This window comes from Acinonyx jubatus, chromosome A3 (assembly GCF_027475565.1).
Source record: "Acinonyx jubatus isolate Ajub_Pintada_27869175 chromosome A3, VMU_Ajub_asm_v1.0, whole genome shotgun sequence".
In the NCBI taxonomy this organism is placed as follows: Eukaryota; Metazoa; Chordata; class Mammalia; order Carnivora; family Felidae; genus Acinonyx; species Acinonyx jubatus.
The window spans coordinates 25,730,576-25,755,400 of NC_069388.1; the positions used below are offsets into that span (position 1 = coordinate 25,730,576).

A 24,825-nucleotide genomic window follows, 5' to 3' on the forward strand; every position below is an offset into this window, starting at 1 on the left:
ATGGAACGGTGTTTAGTGTGCAGGCTCCAGATGGCTGGATTGAAACCCCACTCCACCACATCCTGGCTGTTTGATTTTGGTCACATTACTTTACCTTGCTGGGCCTCATTTTCTTTATGTGTAAAATGGGCGTAATAATAGCTCTTACCTCATAGAGTTGTTATGAGGATTAAATGATTCAATATAGGGAATGCCCTAGCCACAGTGCCTGGCACATATTAAATGCTCAGGAAATAGTAATTATTGTTTCTATTTTTATTGTTTTTTAAAAAAAAATTTAATGTTTATTTTTGAGAGAGAGAGAGAGAGAGAGAGAGTGTGCGAGCATGAGCGGGGGAGGAACAGAGAGAGAGAGGGAGACACAAGAATCAGAAGCAGGCTCCAGGCTCCAAGCTGTCAGCACAGAGCCTGATGAGGGGCTCAAATTCATGAACTGTGAGATTATGACCTGAGCCAAAGTTGGACGCTCAACCAACTGAGCCACCCAGGCCCCCCTTTATTGTCTTTTTTTAATGTTTATTTATTTTTGAGAGAGAGACAGAGACCGAGTGCGAAGGGGGGAGGGGCCGAAAGGGGGGAGGAGACCGAATCCGAAGCAGGCTCCAGCCTCCGAGCTGTCAGCACAGAGGCCCGTGGGGGCTCAAACTCAGGAACTGTGAGATCATGATCTGATCCCAAGTTGGACGCCTGACCGACTGAGCCACGCAGGCGCCCCCTGTTTTTATTGTTATTTGTAAAGAGACAATAAGGGCAGTGGGAAGCATAAGGTCTATTGGCATCACATGGACCTGGGTGGGGCTCACATTTGCCCCACTTGCAACTATGACCTTGGGCAAGTCACTTTGCCTCTCTGAACCTCAGTTTCCTCCCAGCTAAACTGGGGAGAGAATTCATAGTTTGATACCTGCTCTCTTTGGTAGAAGCCTGAAGCCCCGTCTGGTTGGAAGGCTCAGTGCTGCTGTGTGGCCAGGGCCCGATCCTGACAGTACTCTGTACCCATTATTCAGCAAACCTCGGTTGGCGCCTGCTGGGTGCCAGCCCCCCACCCACCTGATCTCTGGGCGGCTCAGCCCTGCAGGACTGCCCTGTTCCCGGACCATTGTTCTGATTGCTCCAGCCTCTGCCCTTAGGGCTGTCCAGTCCAGTCCCTCATCCTTCCTTCCACCTCCTTTTTGAAAATAACCTCTGCCAGTGCCCCCAACCTGGGCCCTGGAGAGGGAGAGAGAGACACAGAGAGAGAGAGAGAGAGAGAGAGAGAGAGAGAGGAGGAGGAGGAGGAGGAGGAGGCGGCAGACCAAGTGCCAGGGGATTGGGCACGCTGCCGGCCTTTGTCTGGGCTGCCCTGCGGCCCAGGCTCAGTCCCCTGGGGCAGGCCACGTTGCCGGCCTGCTGGCGGCTCAGGGAAGGCCGCGTGGGCGGTGGGGCCTGGACAGGCCTGGGCTGGCAGCAGCCCCCAGGGATGGCCTGGCCCACTTGGGCGGGAGGGAGACACAAGCCTGGGAGGAGAGTGGGATCACGCTGCAGCTCTCTATAGCAGCTGGTTTGGGGATGACTGTGTCCTTCTGAGGTCCGCTACAGACACATCTCAGCACCTCATATGTGCCAGGAACAGTGGAGTGCTGGGCCCTCAGAATGAGACCACACGGTACGGTCCTGGAGCCTGACAGCCTGGGTTCAAATCCCTGCTCTGCTGTTGGACAGCTGTGTGGCTCTAGCAGATCCCCACACCTTTCTAGGCCTCCATTAGCTCATCTGCAAAATAAAGCTAATAGTCCTACCTCAAGTACTTAGAGCAGTGCAGTATTGAACAAAGAAGGAAGAGGCTGCCCTTAAGAGGAAGGGGCTGAACATTTAACTCCTACTGTGTGTTACATCTGCTGGAGAGATGATCCATTTCAGGAAATGTTTACTGAGGGGCACCTGGCTGGCTCAGTTGGTAAAGCATGTGACTCTTACTTGTGGGGTTGTAATAAGTTCGAGTCCTGCGTTGAGTGTGGAGATCACTTAAAAATAAAATCTTAAAAAAAAAGAGCAACATTTACCAAGCACCTACTGTGTGCCAGCATCTGGGCTGGACACTAAGGATACCCAGATGAAAGACCTGAGAGAAGGGGTATTGGGGAGACAAGGGAAAGAAAGGGAGGGGGAGTGACATATGAGGTCCTACTGTGTGCCAGGCTCTTTGCTGAGGACTGGGAATCCAGAGAGAAGCAAAGTAGCCCCTGCCTTCTTGGTGGGAAAGGGCACAGAGATCTGGAAACCAGTGATTGTGTCCCAGGATAATTAGTGCTGTGATATGGGATGCTTCGGGGCTGCTGACACAGCCTTCGAAGTCAGGGATGGCTTCCTGGAGGAGGTGACCTGGAATCTTGGCATTATGGTCCAACTTATCAAGTCCCTACTATAATAGCTCTATCATGCTGTGGCCTGGGCTCAGTTAAACATGTCCGGGGCCGGGGAACTTACAACCCAGGGGCAAATATACTTTTGCCATTTGCGATCAGCTCACCTTCCTTGGACCCATTCAAGCTCTCCCACTGCTCCGTGTCTGGCCCAGGCTGCGTCGGCTTGTGCATCAGTCTCCTGCTCCTTCTCTTGCCCCTCTAGTCCATTCTCCACCCAGCAGCCAGAGCAATCTTCTGAAACATAAATCAGAGAGCATCAGTTCCTAGCCTAAAACCCTTCAGTGGCTCCCCGGGGGCTCTTAGGACAAAGACCAGACTCCATACTGCAGCCTGCAAGGCCCAGCCAGGCCTAGTGCAGCCGACCCTCCAGCCTCCCTGGGCTGCAGAAGGAGCCGTGTACGGCCAGATTCTCCACCTGCCCATGTGGCCTCTTGAGGGGGCAGGGTCGATTTTAGTATAGACGGAGCCCCCTCCAAATGCCTCTGTCAGGAGACACGTGGTGCTGGGCTGTGGGGTGGTGTTATGCCCAGTTTGGTGGTGTCATCTAGGCACATAGTCCCTTTCCAGCTCCGTGACTCAGTTTCCCCATCAGTAAAACAAGGGGGCTGCCTGGGTGATGTCCCTGATAGTCCCGTTCACAGTGCTGGGCCATTTGGGCTTTCACGAGCTCATCCCCTCAGCCCATGGCTCCCATGATAGACTGGTTCTCGCCCGCCCCCCAGAGCTGATCTCGAGAGCAAGATGGGGTTAGATTATGGCATGGCTTTCAATAGCTACCTCGATCCCGAGGAGACACCGAGGCCCGTAAGGTGAAATGACCCCTCTCAGCTCACTGTGTATCAGCCACTCCTCTCTGGCCGGTTGTCAGTTACCTGCAGTAATGGCAGAGGCCCGTGCAAACTTGGGGTGCTGAATCCTAGATTCTGTTATATTTGTAATTTCGTTTAAATACACAGTGCATTCACATGATTTGAAACTTGACCATTTTAAAAGTTACGGTAAAAATTCCCTTCCTGCCCCTTTTCTTTCCCCGGTTGCCCAGTTCCCCTCTCCCAAGGCACGGCTGTGACCAGCCCGTTGTCTTTCCAGAGCCAGCTGATACATACAGAGGCAAATGCTTATGTACAGAGCCTGTTTCTAGAGCTAGAGAGAACTGGTCCATGTCAAGAGTTTGCTCCCTGTCAGTCGTTCAGGGATTGCCAGAGGTCACAGAGCTTGGTAGGGAGCAGAGCCTCCCCTGATCCTGTCACTGCCCGAGCACTGGGCATGCCCAAATGGGAAGATTTGGGAAGCTGGCTGGGTTGCTCCCGAAGTCCCTGCAGAGGAGGCCCAGGGTCCTACTTTCAGAGGGTGTCTCTGTAGAAGCAGTAAGTAGACACCAAGGAGAAGTTAAGGAAGTTCTAACTGGCTACCCTGAATACCTTCAGCACTGTCCACAAACCGAGGAACGAAGAGAGTCGGTGCCGTGACCCCGCAGATGGGACCACAGGGCAGCTCAGCAGCGAGGGGGCCCATCATTGGGGGCAGGGGGTGGGGGGTGAGGGTGGACCCCACTTTACGGAGTGGACTGAGTGGGTGGACCCCACTTTGAGTGGTAGACAGGCTCTGGGTTAATGGCTTCTTCACCTTTAAAGTTGACACGCATGAATGAATGTTAACCTTAACATCTTTTCCCTGAACCTTCCTCATATCCCACCAGGTAGATGCCATGAATCCCAACGTTACAGTTGAGGAAAAACATCCCAGAGCCATGGAGTCCCTTGCCTAAGACCACATGGCTAGATTTGAACTCAGGACTGCCCAAGTCCTAAGATTCCCTGCTCTGTCCTACAGCAGGGGCGGGATCAATATTACACAACCCAGATCTGGCCCCACTCTTTCCTGACTGTGTGGGCTTGGGCAGGCCGCGTTCTCTCTGTGCCCCAGGACATCTGCTGTGCCTGAGGTTGGCTCTGGCCAGTCTCTTCTCAGTCCAGAGCAGATCTGCTGGGTGGGGTGAATGGAGGGGAGGGGGCAGGGCAGTTTCCCCAGGGCTGAGGACACTTTTGTGGGCAGATACCATGGCTGATGCCCTGTGAGATGGGACTGGGCCCTCAGCAGAGATTCACAGATGCACCAGTCCCTGCTTGGCTGTGTGACTTTGGGCCACTGTCTTTCCCTTTCTGAGCCTCCAGTTCACGTCTCCAGGTTCTCCAGGGGTGAGGTTTTGGGGGAGTGAAGTTTTTGGATGTACCCCAGGGAGGTGGCCAGATTCAGGCAGCACCAGAACTGAGGAGCAAGGAAGAACGGGGTTCAAGGAGACAGGGGGACAGGTAGCGGAGGGTGAGGAACCTTCTGGAGACTCTGCGAATTAATTTTACCCTTTTCCAGCGAGGATTTGATTTAAAGTTGCTGGGCAGAACCAAGCCTGGCAGAGCAGAGGGGCCTCAGGGCAGACCCCCACTCCACAAATTAATATTTGCTTCAGAGGGGGAATGAAGTTTAAAAGTTCCAGAAGCCTTGGATTTGCTGTTTCATGATCAGGGAAACGGGCACAAAGGGGGGGGGGGGGGCAAGAGAACTCCCCAGGGCCACGGAGCTTTGCTTATCCCTTATTCCCTCAGCACCTGTTTATGGAGCACCTACTGTGTGCAGGCACTGTGCTGGACCCTGGCGGAGCAGGGGGGCATGGCTGACCCCGTCGGCACCCTCGTGAGGGTCACCATCTACCGGAAGAGATGGCTACTGACTAAATAGTCGCACAAGTAAACAGCGTGGCCATTGTGAGAGGTGCCATGAAGGCAGTGGTGCTCACAAGGGCCCGACGTAGGCTTAGGGCGTCGGGGAGGGCTTCTCTGAGGTGCCCCAGTCATTTGCTCGGGCTGCATAGTCACATACTGCAGACTGAGGGCTCAAACAACAGAGGTTTATTTTCTCACGGTTCTGGAGGCGGTGCATCGAAGGCTGCTTTGTTGGAGGTTGGTTTCTTCTGTGGTTTCCCTCCTCGGCTTGCAAGTGGCTGTCTTCTCTCTGTGTCTTTACCTGGGCCTCCCTCCCTATGTCTCTGTGTCCCAGGCTCCTCTTCTTAAAAGGACACCAGTCGTATTGGACTAGGGCCCACCCTAATAACCTCATTTAACTTAACTACTTCTTTAAAGACCCTGTCTCCATACGGTCACGTTCTGAGGTACAGGGTCAGGCCTTCAACATAGGAATTTGCAGTGGGGAGGAGTGGAGAGACACAATTCAGCACGTGAGCTGAAGCCTCAAAGTCAAATAGAAGTTAGCGTAGGGGTGCCTGAGTGGCTCAGTTGGTTTGAGTGTCAGACCCTTGATATTGGCTCAGGTCATGATCCCGGGGCCGTGGGGTCAAGCCCCGTGTCGGGCTCCATGCTGAGTACGGAGCCTGCTTAAGACTCTCTCTCTCAGGGTGCCTGGGCGGCTCAGTCGGTTGAGCATCTGCCTCTTGGTTTTGGCTCAGGTCATGATCTCTTGGCTTCGTGGGTTCAACATCAGAGCAGAGAAATGTTGGAGGTGAGGGAGCTTCCATGTGGGTATCTAGACAGACAGCAGAACAAGTGCAAAGGCCCCGAGGCAGGAAGTGCCTGGGGAGTCGGAAAAACAGTCAGTGGGCTGATGCCCAGGGTATGGGGGCGGGTGGCAAGGACAGATCCGTGTGGAGTACAGATGGAAGGGTGGAAGCTGGGAGTAGGGTGGTGCCATGATCCAAGCGAGCCAGGTGAGAAGGGATGGCAGCCTGGCCCTGAATGGTGCCCATGGATGGTGAGAAGTGGGCAGATTCTAGGTTTGGTTGAGGGAGGAGCCACAGGATTTGCTGGTGGAACTGGGGCTGGTGCTGAAACCTTCTGGCAGGGCTTGTGTGAGGAATAAGAGAGGCTAGATGTTGGTAAGGCTTGGAAAACTGTCAGGTTGGGTTTTCTTCTCCATCTCCTGTGTTCAGAGCCGCCTGGCCCAACCCATCCTCTGGCTGAGGGCCACTAATAAACCACCGGGCGTTTGTTTTCTTGTTTGTTTGTTTGTTTGTTTTAGAGTGTAACATTTTGCAAAGGTAATAGAATCTCATTTCTTAAAAAAAAAAAAAAAACAGAAACAGTTCATCAGGTACTCATGTATAGGGGGAAAAAAAAGTCTACTTCCTAGTTCTTCCTGCCTGCCAGCCACTGAGAGCTCCCCTCCCCAGGGGCAACCATTATTATTTCTTGAGTGTCCTTCCAGAGATGTGTGTGTGTGTGTGTGTGTGTGTGTGTGTGTGTGTGTGTGTGTCACACATGCATATATATTTGTGGGGTTTCTTTCTATTTTTACATAAAATATGTTGTACAAATATTCTGCAGGTTGCTTTTTTTTCTTAAAATGGCTTTTTTGAGATATACTTTACACACCACACAGCTCGCCCATTTAAAATATAATTCAAGGGCACCCGGGTGGCTCAGTTAGTAAAGCGTCCAACTCTTGATTTCGGCTCAGGTCACGATCTCACAGTTGGTGGGATCAAGCCCCTTGTCGGGCTCTGTGCTGACGGCATGGAGCCTGCTTGGGATTCTCTCTCTCCTTTCTCTCTGCCCCTCTCTGATGCACATGTGCTCTGTCTCTCAAAATAAATTTTAAAAAACATTAAAAAATAAAATACAATTCAGTGGATTTTGGTCTGTTCAGAGTTGTGCAACCATCACCACAATCCATTTGAGAAGCTTATCATCATCCCAGGAAGAAACTCTATACCCATCAGCAATCAATCTTCACTCCCCCCCCCCTGCTCCCCCAGTCCCGGGCAACCACTGCTCTGCTTCTTTCTCTGTAGATTTGCCTTACCTGGAATTTCCTCTAAATGGAATCATACGATGTGTGGTCCTTCGTGTCTGATTTCTGTCACTTCGTATAGGTTTTCAAGGTTTGTCCATGTTGTAGCACGTATTTCATTCCTTTTCATTACCAAATAAAATTCCCTGTTATGGATATAGCACATTTGATGTATCCGTTCAACACTCAGTTGACATGTGGGTTGTTTCTGCATTTGGGCTATTATGAATAATGCTGTTACGGATAGTCATGTCCAAGTTTTGGGGAATATGTTCTCAGTTATCTTCCACCTAGGAGTGGAACTCCTGGGTCATTTGGTAGCTCTATGTTTAACCTTTTGAGGAACTGCCAGACCGTTTGCACCATTTTATAATATCCTACCAGTAGTGTTGTGTGTGAGGCTTCTGATTTTCCCCACATCCTTGCCAACACTTACTAGTAGGTCTTTTTGATTAGAGCCATTCTAAGCGCATGTGAAGTGGTATCTCATGGTGGTTTGGATTTGCATTTCCCTGATGGTGAATGATGTTAAGCATCTTTTCCTGTGCTTAATGGCTGTTTATGTGTCTTCTTTAGAGAAATATCTGTTTAGATCCTTTGACCATTAAAAAAAATTTTTTTTAATGTTTATTTAATTTTGAGAGAGACAGAGCGCAAACCAGGGAGGGACAGAGAGGGAGACACAGATTCTGAAGCAGGCTCCAGGTCTGAGCTGTCAGCACAGAGCCTGATGCGGGGCTCAAACTCACGAACCACGAACGTGAGGTCATGACCTGGGCCAAAGTGGATGCTTAACCAACTGATCCACCCAGGCGCCCTCCTTTGACCATTTTTAATTGCATTATTTGTTGTTCTATTATTGAGTTATAAGACTTCTTTATATATTGTAGATAAAAATCCCTTATCAGATATAGGATTTGCAAGTATTTTCTTACATTCTGTGAGTTCTCTTTTCTTCTTCTTCTTCTTCTTCTTCTTCTTCTTCTTCTTCTTCTTTTTTAAAGCAAGCTCTATACCCAACATGGGGCTTGAACTCATGATCCTGAGATCAAGAGTCCCACACTCCACTGACTGAGTCAGGCAGGCACCCCTGTTTTCTTTTTCTTGGTGGTGTCCTTTGGAGCACAAAAGTTTTTAATTTTCATGAAATCCAATTTGTCTAATTTTTCTTTTTTTATTTTAAAATTTTTTTAATGTTTATTTTTGAGAGCGAGAGAGTGCATGTGCACAAGTGGGGGAGGGGCAGAGAGAAAGGGAGACACAGAATCCAAAGCAGGCTCCAGGCTCTGCACTGTCAGCACGGAGCCCAACTCACAAGCCGTGAGATCATGACCTGAGCCAAAGTCGGATGCTTAACCGACTGAGGCACCCAGGTGCCCCTGTCTAATTTTTCTTTTGTTGCTTGCTCTTCTGGTGTCATATCTAAGAAACCCTTGCTTAATCCAAGGACACAAAGATTTATCCCTACGTTTTCTTCTAGGAGCTTGATAGTTTTAACACTTACATTCTTCAGGTTGTTTTTCCATTAAACAGTAAATTTATGTACTGTCAATGCATAAGTAGGTCAGAACATAAAGAACTTCTTTATTCTTTTTTATAGCTGTGTAGTATTCGATTTTATGGGTGTACCATTATTTATTTACCTGGTCCTCTGTTAATGGATATTTAGGCTGTTTCCAATATTTTTCTCTCATAAAAAATACTTCAATGAACATCCTTGAATGTAGATGGCCATTTCATACACGTGTGAGCGTATATGTCAAGGAGTAGAATTGCTGGGTCCGGGGATGATATGTTTCTTGGTCTTTAATTATTTTTAAGTTTATTTATTTATTTTGAGAGAGAGACAGAGAGAGTGATCAAGAGAGGGGCAGAGAGGAAGAGAGAGAATCCCAAGCAGGCTCTGTGCTGTCAGGGTGGAGCTTGACGTGGGGATCGAACTCACAAACTGAGATCATGACCTGAGCAGAAACCAAGAGTTGGATGCTTAATTGACTGAGCCACCCAGGTGCCCCTGTTTTTTGGTCTTTAATAGTGCCCCCCACTCCTGGTGGCAATGTCCAGAATATGAACCATCAATTAATAACCATGGTAACTGTATACTGACTGCTCACTATATAGAGGCATCTCCTCACAATGACGCTGATGGTGAGATTTAAATCTCCACTTTACAGTGACCTAAGGTCATATGGTCTCTCCAACTCCTGACCCGGCCAACTTCCCACCGTCCTATCCCCCTTGTGCCTCCGGAGTGCCTCGAGCCCCTGCCAGATGATTACTGAGAGAATGCCAACTCTGCACGTGGTCCCTGGAAGATCTCTTTCTAAAACCGCACTTACTTGTGCAGAAGGCAAAGTCCATCCCATCACTAGGAAGTCTTGAGTGAGCACCTACTATATGCCTGCCACTGTCCCAGAAGTGCAGAGCGGCCTTTGCCCTCGGGCTGCGTCCCCCCTTGTAAGGAAGGCAGCTAAGGCTCAAAGACAGACTTTGGGAGACATGGTCTGGCTCAGAGGTCTAGCTTTGGGTCAGGCAAATGTGGGTTCAGTCCTGATTGCATCCCATATCACTTTGGGCAACCCACTTCCCTTCTTAGTGCCTCAGTTTCCTCATCTGTAAAATGACCTTGTTCATATACCTACTGGCATATCCAGATACACTAATTATCCTTGTGGGCAAAGTGCTACAGGAAATCAAAGGCAAGACATATGGCTAGGGATCAGGGAAGTCTTCATGGGGCAGGGGGAGTGGGTAGAAGGGCACTGAATGAAACTCGGAGGAGGGATGGCTCAGGAGCCAGGTGATGGCATTTCAAGCAGAGGAAACAGTGTGTGTCCAGGCACAGAGGCAGGACAGCCCTGGTCTGATGGGGAAGAGAGGCAGCTAGGACCGCTGGCACATTAGATTTATGCTGGGGCCAGGGTGAGGAGGAGATGTGGCTGGGGCTACATCCAGGGACCTTGAGTCCAGATGCGGGTATTGGGTCTCATGTGACCAGCAATAGGGAGCCACGAAACTGCTGGCATCCCTGCCCAACATAACCCCATCTGCAACATGGGCTGCCTCCCTGGGGCAGGATTCCCCAAACCTCATTTCTTCTTGAAAGCAGCCTGAAAGAGTGTTTAAGAATGAGAGTTCTTAAAGTCAGGCTGCTTAGGGTGGTCTCTGGCCCAGCCACTTATAAGCTGTGTGACCTTGGTCATGTCACTTAACCTCTCTGGGCTTTAGTTTCTTCAATCATAAAAGGGAGCTGTTCATACTTTCCAGGGTTACAGTGAAGAGTAAACCAGTGGGCTGGCTCAGTCGGTAGAGCACGCAACTCCTGATCTTGGGGTTGTAAGTTCGACCCCCGCATTGGGTGTAGAGATTACTTTAAAAAATTAAGGGGTGCCTGGGTGGCTCAGTTGGTTGGACTTCTGACTTCGGCCCAGGTCATGATCCCACGCTTCGTGGGTTCGAGCCCGCATCAGGCTCTGTGCTGACAGCTCAGAGCCTGGAGCCTGCTTCAGATTCTGTGTCTCCCTCTCTCTCTGCCCCTCCCCTGCTTGGACTCTGTCTCTCTGTCTCCCAAAAATAAATAAATATTAAAAAAAATAAAAATCTTTAAAAAAGAGTAAATGAGTTAATATATGTAAAATGCTTAGACCAGCACTTGATGCATAATAAGTGCTCAATAAATGTTAATTTTTACAAGAAGAAAGGCAAGGCATTAGATTACTCTGTTTCTCAGCTGGGAAAATTAAGGTCTCTGCAAGTGAGCGAATGCCCAGGGTTCCTTTGGAGTGACTTGAGGATTCATTCATTTCTTTGTTCATTCAATAAATGTTTCCTGAGTAACTAGTCTGTACTGGGCTCTGGTAGATATTGGGGATCCAGTCAGCGGTAAACAAGACAGCTTCTACCCCAGAGAGCTCCTGACCTGCCGTCAGGGTGTCCTTCCTAGGCCAGAAAGGAATTAGGATCTTAATATGAAGTGTCTAGCTCCAAAATCTGGACAAACGGACAATAGGAGTCAAATGACACACTTTGTCTCACCCTTCCTACAGATGAAGCAACTGAGACCCAGAAAAGGGAGACCGGAGCCAGGCCCCAGGGCCCTTGAATGCCAGTGCATGCCTTTCCCAGGTGCCCCACAGGCCCTGGGCCAGGAGGTCAGGAGCCCGGGGAGTTGTAGAATGCAGTTGGATTCTGGGTGTAGTTTAAAGGTGGAGCGAACAGGCTTTGCTGGTGGATGGAATGGGCGTGGGGCACGTGGGAGAAGGCAGGAGGAACCCAGGATGGCTCCAGGGTTTGGCCTGAGTGAGTGGGGATGGAGGAGGCTTCTGCTGGAGGAGAGCTGGTGGATGGCTGGGCAGTGGAGGGGGTGGTGGTCCAAACACTTGTTGGATGGATGCCTTTCCCTGGCCATCTAGAGGGGCCCTACTCAGTCGCTTTCAGATTTGGCCAGCCAGCCACATGGAGGCAGAGGAGAGCTGCAGGCTGGAGGTGTGACCTCCCCTGAAGGCTACGAGATGGACGAGGTTCAAGGACTGGGTCCTGAGGCTGCCAACATCGGGAAGTTCCGTCCAAAGTTCAGGGTTTCTCCTTCCATGAAATTTTCCAATGTTTTAGTAATAAATTCAAAATTATAATAAATCTCTACATGCCCCCCCCCCCCCCAAAATATGTCCATGGGCCTCATTTGGCCTGTGGCCTGGTTAGGACATCTGGTGTGTGGGTCTGGAGTCAGACTGCCTGGGTCTGAGTCTGGCTCTCCATTCCCAGCTTGTGTGCCCTTGGGCGAATGACTTAGCCTCTCAGAGCCTTGGCTTTCTCATCTGTAAAATGGGAGCGATAATAGCACCCACCTCCTGGCCTCATAGTAAGGGCTCTATAGCTGACAATGAGGTTGAAGCACTACTCATGATGGACTTTATTGGCAATCAAGGCAGATGATGCCAAAGGGGAAAAGAGCACTGGGCTCTGGGGTGAGAGCCCGTCTCTCTCTTGACAAGCTCTGTGACCTAGAACTAAGTTTTAGATCTCTCTGAGAAAGAAGTGTGTGTTTCTGGAGTTGGGCAATGGCCAAAATGCCTGTTGAGGCCTCTGAGTCCCCACCCACCACGCTCCCCGCCCCCTGCCCTCTTCCCTCTAGCCTCACCCACCCACCACCTCCCACCCCTCCAGCCTGCCACCAGAGTGATCTTTCAAAAGCACAAATCTCAGCATGGTCTTTCCCTGCCTGGAGAAAAACCATGTTGGTTTCCTGCTGCCTTTAGGAAAAAGCCCAAGAACCTTAGCCTGGCATGAGGAGGTGGGAGGCGGCCCTCATTTCTCTTCTCTCACTTCCTTCCACCAACCCCGCTTATGTGCCGGCCCCGCATCCAGCTCTGTCCGCCCTTCATCCATCCAAGAGTTCCTGAGTGCTGCCACTTCCTGGATCCAGCCGTTTCCCTCCCACAGTGACCGATGGCTTCTCCACGGTCTCCCAACGTTCCCTCTTACCCTTTCCTCTCTGCAGCCCATTTTCCACAAGCAGCCAGAGGAATCCTGAAAAAAATGTAGTTTGGATGGTGTCGCCTGCCTACTTAAAATCCCTCCGTGGCTGCCTGTTTCACTGTGAGTGAAGCCACAACCCCCATCCCGTCTCTCCACGCTATCCACTCGCCACCGCCTACAATGCCAGCCACCTTCCCACCTGTGGGCCTTTGCACATGCTGTTTCCCTTCCTCGATGCTTTCCACGTCACTCCTTCAGGAGGGCCTCCCTGCCCACCTGCCCACATCTCCCCCACCTGAGCTTTCCCCACAGGTGCAGATCACTTGTTCAGGAGGCCAGGCTGCAAGGGTCCGCCTGGGACTCTGCGGCCACAGAGCCTGGCACTGGTAACTGCCCTTTCTGTGGACAAAAACGCCACTCATCCTTTAAGGCCCAGCCCCAAAGTCCTCGGTGAAGCCTTCCTTCTTTAACACAGCCCCATGCCCCACCCTGTTCCCGAGGCCCCTTGGGATCATCCCCTCCTGGGCCAGCCCCTGCCGGCAGGCACTACCCCATCCTGGCTTCCCGTGAGCGTTCTTCTCTCCCTCTCTGTCTCCCACATTCAACATTATAATTATCACTGGATGGCGAGCTCCTCAAGGCCGAAGAGCGTCACAGTGAAGAGAGCTAATGTTTATCGAGCAAGCGCTGGCTCTGTGCTAAGCCCTTTCCCGCATTCTCTCTGTAAATCCTCACAACCCTGTGGGGTTGGCTCTCCTAAGAGCCCCACCTTAAAGAGAAGCCAGTGGAGACTTAAAGGGGTTCAGTCACGTGCCTACAGTCACCCAGCAAGCGTGACACCAGACCTGGAGGCTTTCATCAACGAGGGCAATAACTTCCATACAGCACCTTCCCTATGCCAGGCATGCCGCTGAGGCCTAGCCAGGTGCTTCGACCTCACGGTAACTTTTATGGCAACTCCACATTACGGCTGGGGAGACGGAGGCACAGAGAGGTTAAGCGACGCGCTGGAGCTCAGGGGTAGGATGTGAACCGTGCTGTCTGGCTGTGGGTCACGCTGTGCTAGCCATTGTACCGTCCTCCCCCTGACCTGCCTAGAGGGTTCTCTGTATCCTGGCATCCCCAACACCTGGAATAGCAGCCAGCCCCCAGGCGGCACCAGTTAGTGAGTGTGTAATGAATGCGGGAGTAGGTAAGTGGTGGACAGGGGACCCTGCCCCAGCCGTCCCAGAGCCGCATCTGAAAGCTCAAAGATGCGGCAGCCCGTCTCCCAGGCTCAGTGCTCCCCCCATCCAGTTGTCCAGACAGCCCCGGGGAAGGACCAGATCCATAAACATGAGGTTCCACTTGGGCCCAGGAGGGGCTCTGGGCACTGTACAAGTCCTCAATATTATTGCTTTATTGTCATTTAAATGGAGCCTGCCTTAAACAGGCCACCCAGTTCTAGCCACCAGCGCTGGACAAAACCCCCATTGAAAAGCCAATTACAATCACTCCATCTAAATTGTCATGGATTTGTATAGAAAATTACATCTCCATTTAGTCCTGAAGCGACGTCCTGGGCACGGACAGAGGGGAGGCTGGCCCATTTACCCTGCCGGCTCAGCGCGGGTGCCGCGGGCAGAGAGAAAGCCCAAGCTGCTGGGTCTCGGCCGGCCTGGGGAACAAAGGCCAGTTTGTGGGGGCCTGGAGAGAAGCTGGGCCTCTCAGGACGGCTCAGATTCCAGGCCTGGGCCGATGGACCCTGCACCGCCAGCTGGTCTCCCCTGCTGGCGGCCGTGGCCAGACGAGCTCCTGACAGCCGGCTTCAGGCGGCCCGTCAGCCCTGCCACCATGCAAGGCAGCTAGAGCTTGGCTCATGTCCACACGGCCATGAAATGAAGGAGGTTTAGCTTAGGGAGCACTGGACCGGGATCCTGAGATCTTGGTTTCGTTCATTCATTCATTCATTCATTCACAGGCTATGAAGTGCCTGCTGGTGGTGTGAGAAGTACAGTATCAGAAAAGTGAGCTCTAGCTTGAGTAGCCTCGGTTTGATTCCAGGCTCTGCCCTCTGTAGCTGTGAAGAGAAGGCTACTTGGATTATTCATTTAGTTCTGAAGTTGGGGGCACCTACCGTGTGCCAGAGGACAGGACAAAATGGTCCTTGCTCTTGGCCCTTAATGTCCAGTGGCGGGGGGGGGGGGTTACTGTTTCACAAATGATAAGTGTTCTGAGGGAAGCGAACAGGGGCTGACGTGGGCTTTTGGGAGTTGCTGTGTAAGTAGGCAGTTCAGAAGGAGCTGGTCATGCCAAGACCCGTGGCAAGGGCATTCCAGGCAGAGGCAACAGTGTGTGCGGGTGGGGGTGGGCATGTGGGTGGGTAGTGGGGCAGGCTGGAGCAGCAAAGTGAGAGTGTGGCAGGGGACAGGGTCGGTGGGGGCACCCTGAGGACTCTGGGCCTCTCCCCTGAGCCTCAGTTTCCTCATCTGTGAAAACGGGGACAGTGACCTTAGCCGCTGGGGCTGGGGCCAGGACTCAGGAGGTAACGTACGTGGGATCTCAGCATGGTGCTGGGTACAGGATGCTCCGGGCTAACTAAGATAGCCTAACATAGATGGTGCCATGTCTGAGGGTACAGCCCCACTCCCCCTGGTCACTTGGGGCGGTAGCCCAGGGCCGTGGCATGCGTTAGCTCAGTAACCCTCCCAATAGCCCTGTGGGGTAGGGCTCTTTTCCTTCTTGCACAGATAAGGCAACTGAGGCAGCACCACAGGTCACCTAATTATCTGTTACCATTTCAATAATTCTTACTATGGGTTACCCAAGGCCTGGCACAGAGCAGATCCTTAAAGAGTATTTGTTGAATCAATGAGCGCATCTGGAAGCGGGGTGCTGGGCAAGTGTGGGGAGCCCCATGGGAGATTCCTATCTGTGTGCATGTGTGTGAGTGGCTCTGAGACTGGGTATAGCTGTGTGGAATTCTCTCCGGTGACCAGGTGCGAGTCTATATCTGACGGTGTCACACACATGTCTCCTGGAGCCCTTCCCCAAATGCCCATGGCTGTGGGGACTCTGTCAAAGTGACTGGGTGTGTGTGTGGCTGTGTCAGCCTGTATATCACATGTGCCTACACATGTCTGTCTGGGTCCAAAGGGGCACTTGGCACCCTTCCAGGGATGGCTGGCAGGATAGGCGGCTACTGTGGGGCAGGGCAGGACGAGCAGGTTTAGGGTTCAGAGGTGAAGAGGGCAGAGTCCTCATCCTCCCCAGCCCATCCCCACCAGGCAGACAGGCAAATGGAAAAAATGTTCACACCCGGGGCGGGCAGGCGGATGGCTGCCCCACCAAGGACTGCTCTGTGCACAGAAAACAAGTTCTTCTGGTATCAGCTCAAGTTTGGCAGGAAGTGGCTTTTGGGTGGCAGGAAGCTGGATTCAGCTCATATCAGCCCCGGCCGAGGGGCAGGAGAGCACTTATCTGGGGTTAAACAGAGTTACTGAGAAGCAGGGCCCCAACGCCCTGTACCCGATAGAGCTGAGGGCACAGCCCACCCCTCCTGGTCATTTGGGATGACACATGGGGAGGGGAGGCCTCGTAAAGAAGAGTTGCCACCTGTCAAGTGCCCGTTGCACCCCAGATTCCAGACAGAGCTCATCATCCACCTCCCATGAACCCCATTTAGCAGATGTGCAGACTGAGACTCTAAGAGGCAGTGACATGTCTGAGGTGACTAAGACAAGTGAGGAGAAAGGGAGGAGAGAGACTGTGAGAAATTTATAACTATCTAGAGACAAGAGAAAAACCAGGATAGAGGGCAAAGAGGAGAGGAGAGATGGGGACAGGACAGAGAAATTAGTTGGATGAATGCAGAGAGCCATGACTTGAGGCCAGTGGGAAGACTTCTGGGGTGCCTGCCCACTGTGTGCCAGGCCCCCCCAGGAACATCCCAACTGACCTTGAGATCCTGAACCCATTTCTCGGATAAGGGGAGTGACCTTAAGTGCTGGCTGACCACCCTGAAATCTAGGTCTGATTCTAAAGCCCATGTTCCTTCAGGCCATGCCCCTATGCCCAACTTCCCGGGAAGGGAAGTGGCTGTACTAAAAGGGATGCGCAATCTCACTACCTATTCACCTGGGTACACTGTTGAGGAGTTCACCAGTGGAGAGCCAGGGTTCAAACCTGCACAAAGTGGATGCAGAACTCATGTGCTTAACCGTGTGCCAGGGTGTGCCAAGCACTATGCCAGAGCAGGCAGAGAAAGCCACAGCTCTGCCCTCAGGCTGGGACCCAGAGGGTCCAGTCGCTGAAGCCCCAAAGCTATACCTGGTGAGAAACTGAATCTCCCAACTCTCAGCCCTGGACACTCTTGTACCCCTCCACTCAGCCCCAACTGGAGCCCCTAGGGAGTGGGCCACTGGTCCTTCTGTTCTCATCCCAAAAGCAGCACCCAAGCTGTTCCCTGGCTAGGATGCTGATTTGAAGCTCAGTTTGTATGTCGTTTGCACATTACTCAGTGCATGTCAGGAGGTACGAACATCTCCCTTTCCCAGAGAGAGCTGCTGCCCCCCCCCCTTGCCCTCCTCCAGACAGCAAAAATGCCAGCCGGCTAGACAGGGAGCTGCGCCCTGGCCTCTGACAGCACCCGCCTGCTGCCGCCTCCCCCATTCCCTCCTGGAGCCAAATTTAGGCAGCTCCGCTACTGAGAGATGGGGAGAGCGGAGGCAGGAAACGGTGAGGTTGGAGGCAGCCCTGCCTTGGCCTGCATAGGGTGGGGCGGCCTCAGGGGTACCCCTGTCCCTAACGCCCTTGGCCCAGCCTCCCCCAACCCCTCCTCCCCCAGGAATGCGGGCCAGGTTGGGGAACACAGGGTTCTCAGCTGCAGCCCAGGGTGCTGGCTACTCTGGCCTTGAGGGAGGAGGGAGAGATGGAGGGAGGGAGGAGGTCATGGCCGGGGCAGTGGGGAAGGGATCAGATAGCCTCCTCCAGCCCCAGACACCGGCTGCCACTGGGGACAGGAGCCTGCTCTGCTTCTCAGCACTTCTTGCCCCTCCTTGATGTGCCCACCACAGACCTGATTGTGGGGTAGGAGGCAGGAGGTACAGCTGGGCCTTTGGGGACTGAACTCCCCCCAAAGTCTCCACCAGGATGTCTCCTCCTCGGGCTAGACTTTGGCCTTGGTGGTCTTGGTTTTCCTACCTGGGAAACGGAGAGGCTGGCCTAGAATGATTTCCCAGTGTCTACCTACGGCGACAGCAACGGCTCCTGGGAGGCCTGATAGAAATTAGGGATGTGGCAGTAGCTTTAGGCCTAGGAACTTCTTAGATTTCTCAGGTATGGCTATGTAAGAGACAGCTCCTCACTCATGTGGGATGTGGGTGGGCTGAACAGTGAAAGACCTGGGTTGCATTCCAGCCACCAGGAACCTGGGGGTGCAGTTAATAGTGCCCAGTAGCTGAGAGCATGGATCCTGGCGTCCGACTGCCTGGGTTTGAATCCCAGCTCCACCACTCTGCTCATCCTGACCGTGGGCATGCCAGTCGCCTCAGCTTTCTGTGCCTCAGTTTCCTCACCTCTGAGATGAGAGTAATAAACCTCCCAGAGCTGCTGGGAAAGTGAAATGAGGCAGTGAATATCTGGCACACATTAAGTGCACCACGATGCCAGCTACCAGTGTGACTGTTTTGTCTCCTTGAGGCCCCCCGAAAGCTATAACGGATGTGGAGGCGATGGGGAGGCGCTGTAGCTTGGTGGTTAAATGGGCATCGGGATGGGGGTTCAATTCTGCGTGACCCCGGGCAAATGGCCACACCCCGCTGCGCCTTGGGCGGGGAACAGCACAGGCTCCTGCCGCACAGGGTCTGTGAGGATTACACAGATCAGGCTTGGCACAGCGCCTGGCACATAGCGGGCGCTCCCTGAAGGAGAGCTGGCCAGATCGAATGGTACCAGCCCGCACAAAGGACAGGTGGGCAGCGTCCCGGGGATGGTTGGCGGGGGCGCGGGGGAGGGAGCGGGCGCAGGGCAGGTGCGCTGGGAGTGGGGAGGCGGGGCTGGGAGAGGGGGGAACACGAGGGCGGGCTGGCGGGCGCGCGGGCGCGCAGCAGGTGCGTGTGGAGTGGGCGGGGCCCCGCGCGGGCGGGGTCTCCAGGTGAGCGGACGCGCGCCTGGAGGCTGGCGACTGGGGGGAGGCGCGTCACCCTGGCCCACAGCCCGAAAGCGTCCCTGTGTCTTTAACGCCCTCCTCCCCGCGTCCCCCCCCGCCCCCTTTGTGCGCCCCCCCCCCCCCAGCCGGGCTGCAGCCGCGGAGCCGTCCCCCCTGCACTGACAGCTGGTATCTAATTACTGTGTGAGAATGGAAAGTCAGGCTGTCCCAGCTCCGGGGAGAGGGGATTAACGTCTCCTGCAGAATACACTTCCTCTGGTGGGTTGCCATGGTTACTCTCATTACCTGCCTGCCCGCGAGGAGCCCGCGCGAGCCGCTCCAGCAGGCCCTCCGAACCCAGGCCCGGCGCGCGCGCACCTCCCCGCCCCTCCCCGCTTCTCCCCGCCCCTCCCCGCCGAGGCGCACGCGCGTGCGCCGTGGGGGGAAGCGAGAGCGGCCTCACCCCCGCCCTGCGCCGCGCGCCCCGCCCCCCGCCCCCCGCCCGAGCAGCTGTCAGCGGCGCGCGCGGCCGGGCCGGCCCCTGCGCGCGCTGTCAACAGTCATTAGCGCGCGGGCTCTCCCCTCCCCCTCGAGCTCCCCCTTACCCCCCACCCCAGCGCAGGGTGGGGCCCGCACCTGGGGCCTCCGCTCGTTAGCGCGCCAGGCCGCCCGCCGCGGCCCCGGAGGGACCCGCCCGCAGGGCCTGCTTGGCTCAGAGCCGCCCCCTTCCGCCTAGAAGCCCCCCTCAGCGACCCCATTCCCGGTCCTTGGCCGCGGCGCCCGAGGGAGGCGGGTCCCCAGAGTCCTGGAACGCACCCTTTCGGAGTGGTCGCGACAGCGGTCATTTATGGGGGTCTCGCCCAGGGTAGGCGCTATTTGTGCGCCACTCGCGTTCCAACAGCCGTCCTGTCACATTGTATCACCTCGACACAGGAGGAAACTGAGGCCCAGGCAGGCCAATTCTTTGGCCAGGGTCAGGGCTTGATTGTATTCAGGCCTGTGACCTCACCCCTAGGGCACTGGGGCCTCAAGGGCACCCCCAGCCCAGAATCCCGGAGTCAGGCCCGGACCCCCACCCCCCATTCCCCTCCTCCTGCCCCACAGTGCCCTTGGCTGCTCTTTCCCTCCGTCCCTTAACCTGGGGTCATTGCTCCTTCCTGCCAAAAGGGGGACCCTTTGACTCTTTTCCCTTCCCACCCTTTCTCCCTCATCCTTTCCAGACATCCCAGAGCTAACCAAAAAAAAAAAAAAAAAAAAAAAAAGGAAAGGAAAAAGAAAAGAAAAAGAAATATTCAGAACTGCTTGAAGGATATGGCATCCCTCAAAGGTAGCGCTGTCGTTCGGGGGGCTGATCCCAGGCACCTTTCTGTGGCCTGGGGTGTGCATTTTGGTCCCCGGCGTGATTTGAAAGAAGATGGAGGTTCAGCGAAGCAGAAAGGAGGTCTTGGAAATATGTGAGGCCTGTTCCAGATGGCAGGTGCGCCGCCGTGGCGGCCCGCACTAGCAGTTGGAAATTGTGCAAAGGGGTGGAGAGGAGGCAGGTGCTACACTGAGTCCTCAGCGCCTTGTTTACGTATTTATTTATTTATCAGGGGTGTGGTCTCCTCCCTCACCATCCAGGCCTCCAGAGCTCATTGCAACTGTGGGTCCTAAAATTCTGGTGCATCTTTGTGTTAGAGGGTTGGTGTTTTGTTTGGTTTTGGTTTTGGTTTCCAGCCCACAGTAGGTAGTATTTATAACTGAGAGATATTCAAATGCCGTCCTTGTTCCATTTAGGCAATGCCCTCCCCTCGATCACCTGAATGCCTAGCTTTACTAACGATGACTGGCTTCTCGTGGGGGTTCTGTTGAGAAAATTTCTGGCTCTCTGGGTGCGGGTCTTCATTACAGTTTTCTTCTTTTCAGTCTCCCAGTTTAGGGTGGCTTATAAATCTCCCGTCCACCTCTTTCCTTTGCCTCTGAGAACCCTTTGCAGGAGGCTGACTCTTCCCCCTCGGGTCTTCTTTCGGCCTTGCCAGGAGCCAGAAGGAGACTTTGTAGGAACCCCCTTCCCCACCCCGTCCCCAAACTGCTACCCCCACTTGCAAAACCACAGCCCTTCCTGAATTTATTAAAGTATGGTTTGGGGGACAGGAGGAACAGCCCCAGTTCCAGAAGTTGAAAGTAACATGCAGCTGATATTTGCAGGAACTTTGGCTGTAATGACAGCCACTTAGCCGGCTGGCTGAGATAGGACTGCACAGCATCCTCACACTTGCCTGTGCAATCAACCCCCTGAAGTCCTGGAGTCCCACATAAGTGGTAGCCAGAGGTGTCTCCCCCGGGGTGGGTTCTTCTGCTGACTGACTTTCTCCCCTGATGGCGATCTTGTTGATTTGTACGCTTTGTCAAGAGCCGGCCCTGAAATGCACCAAAAGGCCACATCCTAAGGACTTTCTATGTGGTTTCTTCCTCTGCTGTAGGAACCCAGTTGAGACATGTTGGTGCTATTTAGCCACATCCCCTCAGCCATGGCCTCCTCATTGCTGGGAGGCACACGCTGCTCTTATTGTGGTGATGCACTAGCCAGCACCCTCATGACCGGAAACAGTGAGCCCATCTCGATAGGTGTGCGACTTATTACCAGCGAGTGACTTCGAAGTTCCAGTGGAGATGACAGGCCTGAAATCCATCAGCCATTGGACGGGGGTCTATTTAATTGGCTTGCTGGGAAGACAGGCAAGGCTCAGGCAGATTCGGCAGCTCACCTGAGGGAGGCCACCCTGGCCAGGGACCTAATGGCCTGGCAAGATATGCTCGTCTCTTCTGGGTAGGTGTGCAGTCCTGGTGTCACAATCCTCCTGGTCCTGAGCATTCAGATCAGTTGAGGAAACTGAGGAAGCCAGAAAAGACCTGTCAAGGGGTGACCCACCGAAGTGTTAATTACTTTTGCCAGGGAGGACTTAAAAATCTGATGTCAGGACCCCGGGCACTCCTGCCCTTTCTACTCATAATTTGCATGAAGTCTCTGGACAGGTGTTTTGAATTTATACCAACGTTGCCCAGGAAGATTCTTTTGTTCTCACCACCAGGAAAACTGGCCTTCAGTGAAGGAGAAGAAAAGAATATTAGGCCTAGAAGCACAGAGCAAGCATATATTGAATGAGCCAATACCAGTTTCCCTGTCCGAATCATGGAGACATTCTAATCAGCAATCCTCAAAATCTGTTGTGCGTCAGAATCATCAGGGAAGCCCTGTTAAAACCCCCAGAAAGTGAGATTTGGTGGGTCTGAGGTGGGGCCGGAGAATTTGCATTTCTATCAAGTCCCCAGGTGATGCGAACTCAAACAGTCTGGGGACCACCCTTTGGGGCCACTGCTGTAAATATTCTTGAAACATGAGCAGTATATAAACAGACGTTTGGTGATTTCCTCCATCATTCGCAACCTGGCCTTTAGTTTAGAATCCACATGGACTGCTTTAAAGGAAGATGGTGATGTCCAAGAAAGGTCGTAGCTCTTTAAAACTGGTCGTGAAATCTTTAAAACTATTGCCATGCCTGTTTTTGTTGGCCTGGGTCTGACTGGCTGTTTTGGAGTTGGCTGGTTCGAAAGGATGTAGTATGTTGCCATGGCAATACTCTTCCCCAAGCAGGAAGGCCCCAGAGGTTGGTCCTGCGCAACTGACCGTGTATTTCTCATGGCTTTTCCCTTGAGGTGCTTCAGGGTTCCGTTCCATCACTCCTGGCTGGCGGTCCCAGGAAGCCGGGGTGAGTCAGGAGGCTCTGGGCCCCCTCTTCATTCAGCCTGTAAATGAAGTGAGCTTTGTCAAGCCAAGGCCCAGCTTGCTTAGGTCCATGGATCAGATTAAGCTAATTTGGATACAAAGCAGAAGTGGTTGGCAGGGGCATCCCAAGGCTATGGGGAAGGTGCTTTCTGCTCCTTTAATTACCAGCTCTTGCCTTATAGCACTGTGTCTGGATTCTCAGCTAAGGAAGGCATGCCTCTCCTGCAGCACTTAGCATGAAGGTTATTACCTCTATGGATGCAGGGCATGGCAGAGATGTCTCGCACGTGACTGCCGTGGGATCCCTTTGTTCTCTTCCCAGGGTTCTCCTTGAAGGACAGACAGATATCCTGGTGTTCTTCCCTTAGGGTGTAGCACACATGGTGTCCAGGTGGCCACAGCTCACCAGAGGACAGTTCAAGGTGGGGCTCTGCAGACCTTGTGTGGTTTGAATTTAGGTTGCTTACAAGCCCTTTCCTTTCCTGTGTACATCTCTGCAGTTGAGAGAGACCAGTTATAGGACCCAGGTTTGAACATCAGGGGAGATCACAATAGATCTTTAAAGCGGGAGCTACTAAAAATGATCCCTGAAGAGTTTCTTTGGGACAATTTTGTAGTCACATTGGACCAGGTACCAAGCTGTCGGGTACTCGTGTCTGCCTTAGAATGGGGGTGAAAGGCTGGGACAGAGATGGGCCAGGCACTGGGCAGTGAGGTTTGCTGTTTAATCTGGGTTGATTAGTTACACCTTGACTTTCAGAAAATTTATTTTAAGTTTGTGTGACAGCCTTAGCATGTTACTTAAGAATTGCATAGGACTATGCATGTCCTCTGATGGTGGGTATTGCCTTGGGGGACCCGTGCTGTAACCTGAATGGATCAGAGGGACAGGACATAAGAGCAAATTCCTAAACACAAAATGTCCAAATTCAGTGGGTCCAGAGGGAAGAGATGAACATTTACAAGCCTATATGTGTCAGATGTCTGACATACACTCTTAGCCTAATCTTTGGAACAGCCAACAAGGACTTTCTAGGCCCATTTTACAGGTGAGGAAACCGAGTTTCAGGAGGTCAAGAAGTGGGGTGCCTGACTGGCTCAGTTGGTGGAGCATGCAGCTCTTGATCTCAGGGTTGTGAGTTCAAGCCCCACATTGGGTGTAGAGATTACTTAAAATTAAAAAAAAAGAAAAAAAAAGGTCAAGAAGGAACCTGCCCAAGGTCACCAAGCTGGTTAGGGAACACTTTCCATTTCACTTACCTGAAATACTGTCTTTCATCAGATTATTTTCTTTCTACATTCCTTCCCACCAAATTTTATCTCCATTTTCCAGAGGTGTCTACATTCTTGCTCGAAATGGTTTTACAAGCAGAGAGGTCTATTCACTTTTAAGCAGCTAAGCCCCTCATTATACCTCTAGATTCAGATTATCAAAATGTTGTGGAACTACCCACCTCATTATATTTTTTTAATATACTTTTTTTTATTAAAGCTTAGCAGACATATAGAAAAGTACACAGATTGTGAAGTTTAGATTAATGGCTCTTTACAAACCGAACACACCTGTAAAACTACCACCCAGCTCAAGAAATAGAAACCCAGTTATATTTTTATTCTTATGATCCTTTTGTTAGTTTTTGCCAACATGAACCTCTGGTTAGAAGGATATTATTACTGGACTGTCATAATATTTGTCTCATCCAACTCTGTCACAGCAGTATTTGAAGATCCCCAAAATGCTGGGTAGTTACAAGTCAGCTAATGATCAAGTTTGTCACTGATGAGCCCCGTTTACAGATGGCCCAGGACGTCAGAGGGGACTTCAGATACCCCCAGGAAAGAGGTAACGGTAACTCCTGAGAGAGTTTAAGAAAAGAAGAGTCATGGAATTTTACAGCTCAGCTCATAAGTGAAGCTCAGGGAGGCTGAAGAGTTTGCCCACAATCTCACAGCAAGGAAGCAGGACCAGCAGGCAGCTCCTCCTACACACACACACACACACACACACACACACACACACCACACACCAGATGCATGCTATCTGAGAAGTCCCTATTGAAATGGATCCTGACTAGGAAGGAAGCCATTGGCAAGAGGAACTGTACAGGGCCAATAGGGTCACCACCCAGGGTCACCACCCACGGATGCTGCCCACTGGCTGTAGGATTTGGCACCCTCCACTCCAGATGCCCATCTGCTCTCAAGTGGGCCACTGGCAAAGAGACAGCCCTATTTGCCCATCATGGCAT

General features: G+C 52.6%; 1 protein-coding gene across 7 annotated transcripts in view; it reads left to right on the forward strand.

Moving 5' to 3' along the window:
* The window catches only part of NOL4L (nucleolar protein 4 like), a 125,566-nt gene that overhangs the window by 21,691 nt on the left and 79,050 nt on the right, over positions 1–24,825 (forward strand). The window contains exons 1-3 of one of the 7 annotated variants that reach the window (XM_053200090.1): positions 19,512–19,675; positions 20,031–20,137; positions 24,295–24,419. The exons of 2 other annotated variants lie outside the window; for them this stretch is intronic. In XM_053200090.1, coding sequence (XP_053056065.1) covers positions 24,357–24,419 — 63 coding nt within the window. In that variant the 5' untranslated portion in view covers positions 19,512–19,675; positions 20,031–20,137; positions 24,295–24,356. Of the gene's footprint in view, positions 1–18,505; positions 18,634–19,511; positions 20,138–24,294; positions 24,420–24,825 lie in introns of those variants that run through there. 4 more of the 7 variants (XM_053200089.1, XM_053200093.1, XM_053200094.1 and 1 more) reach the window with 4 other exon arrangements.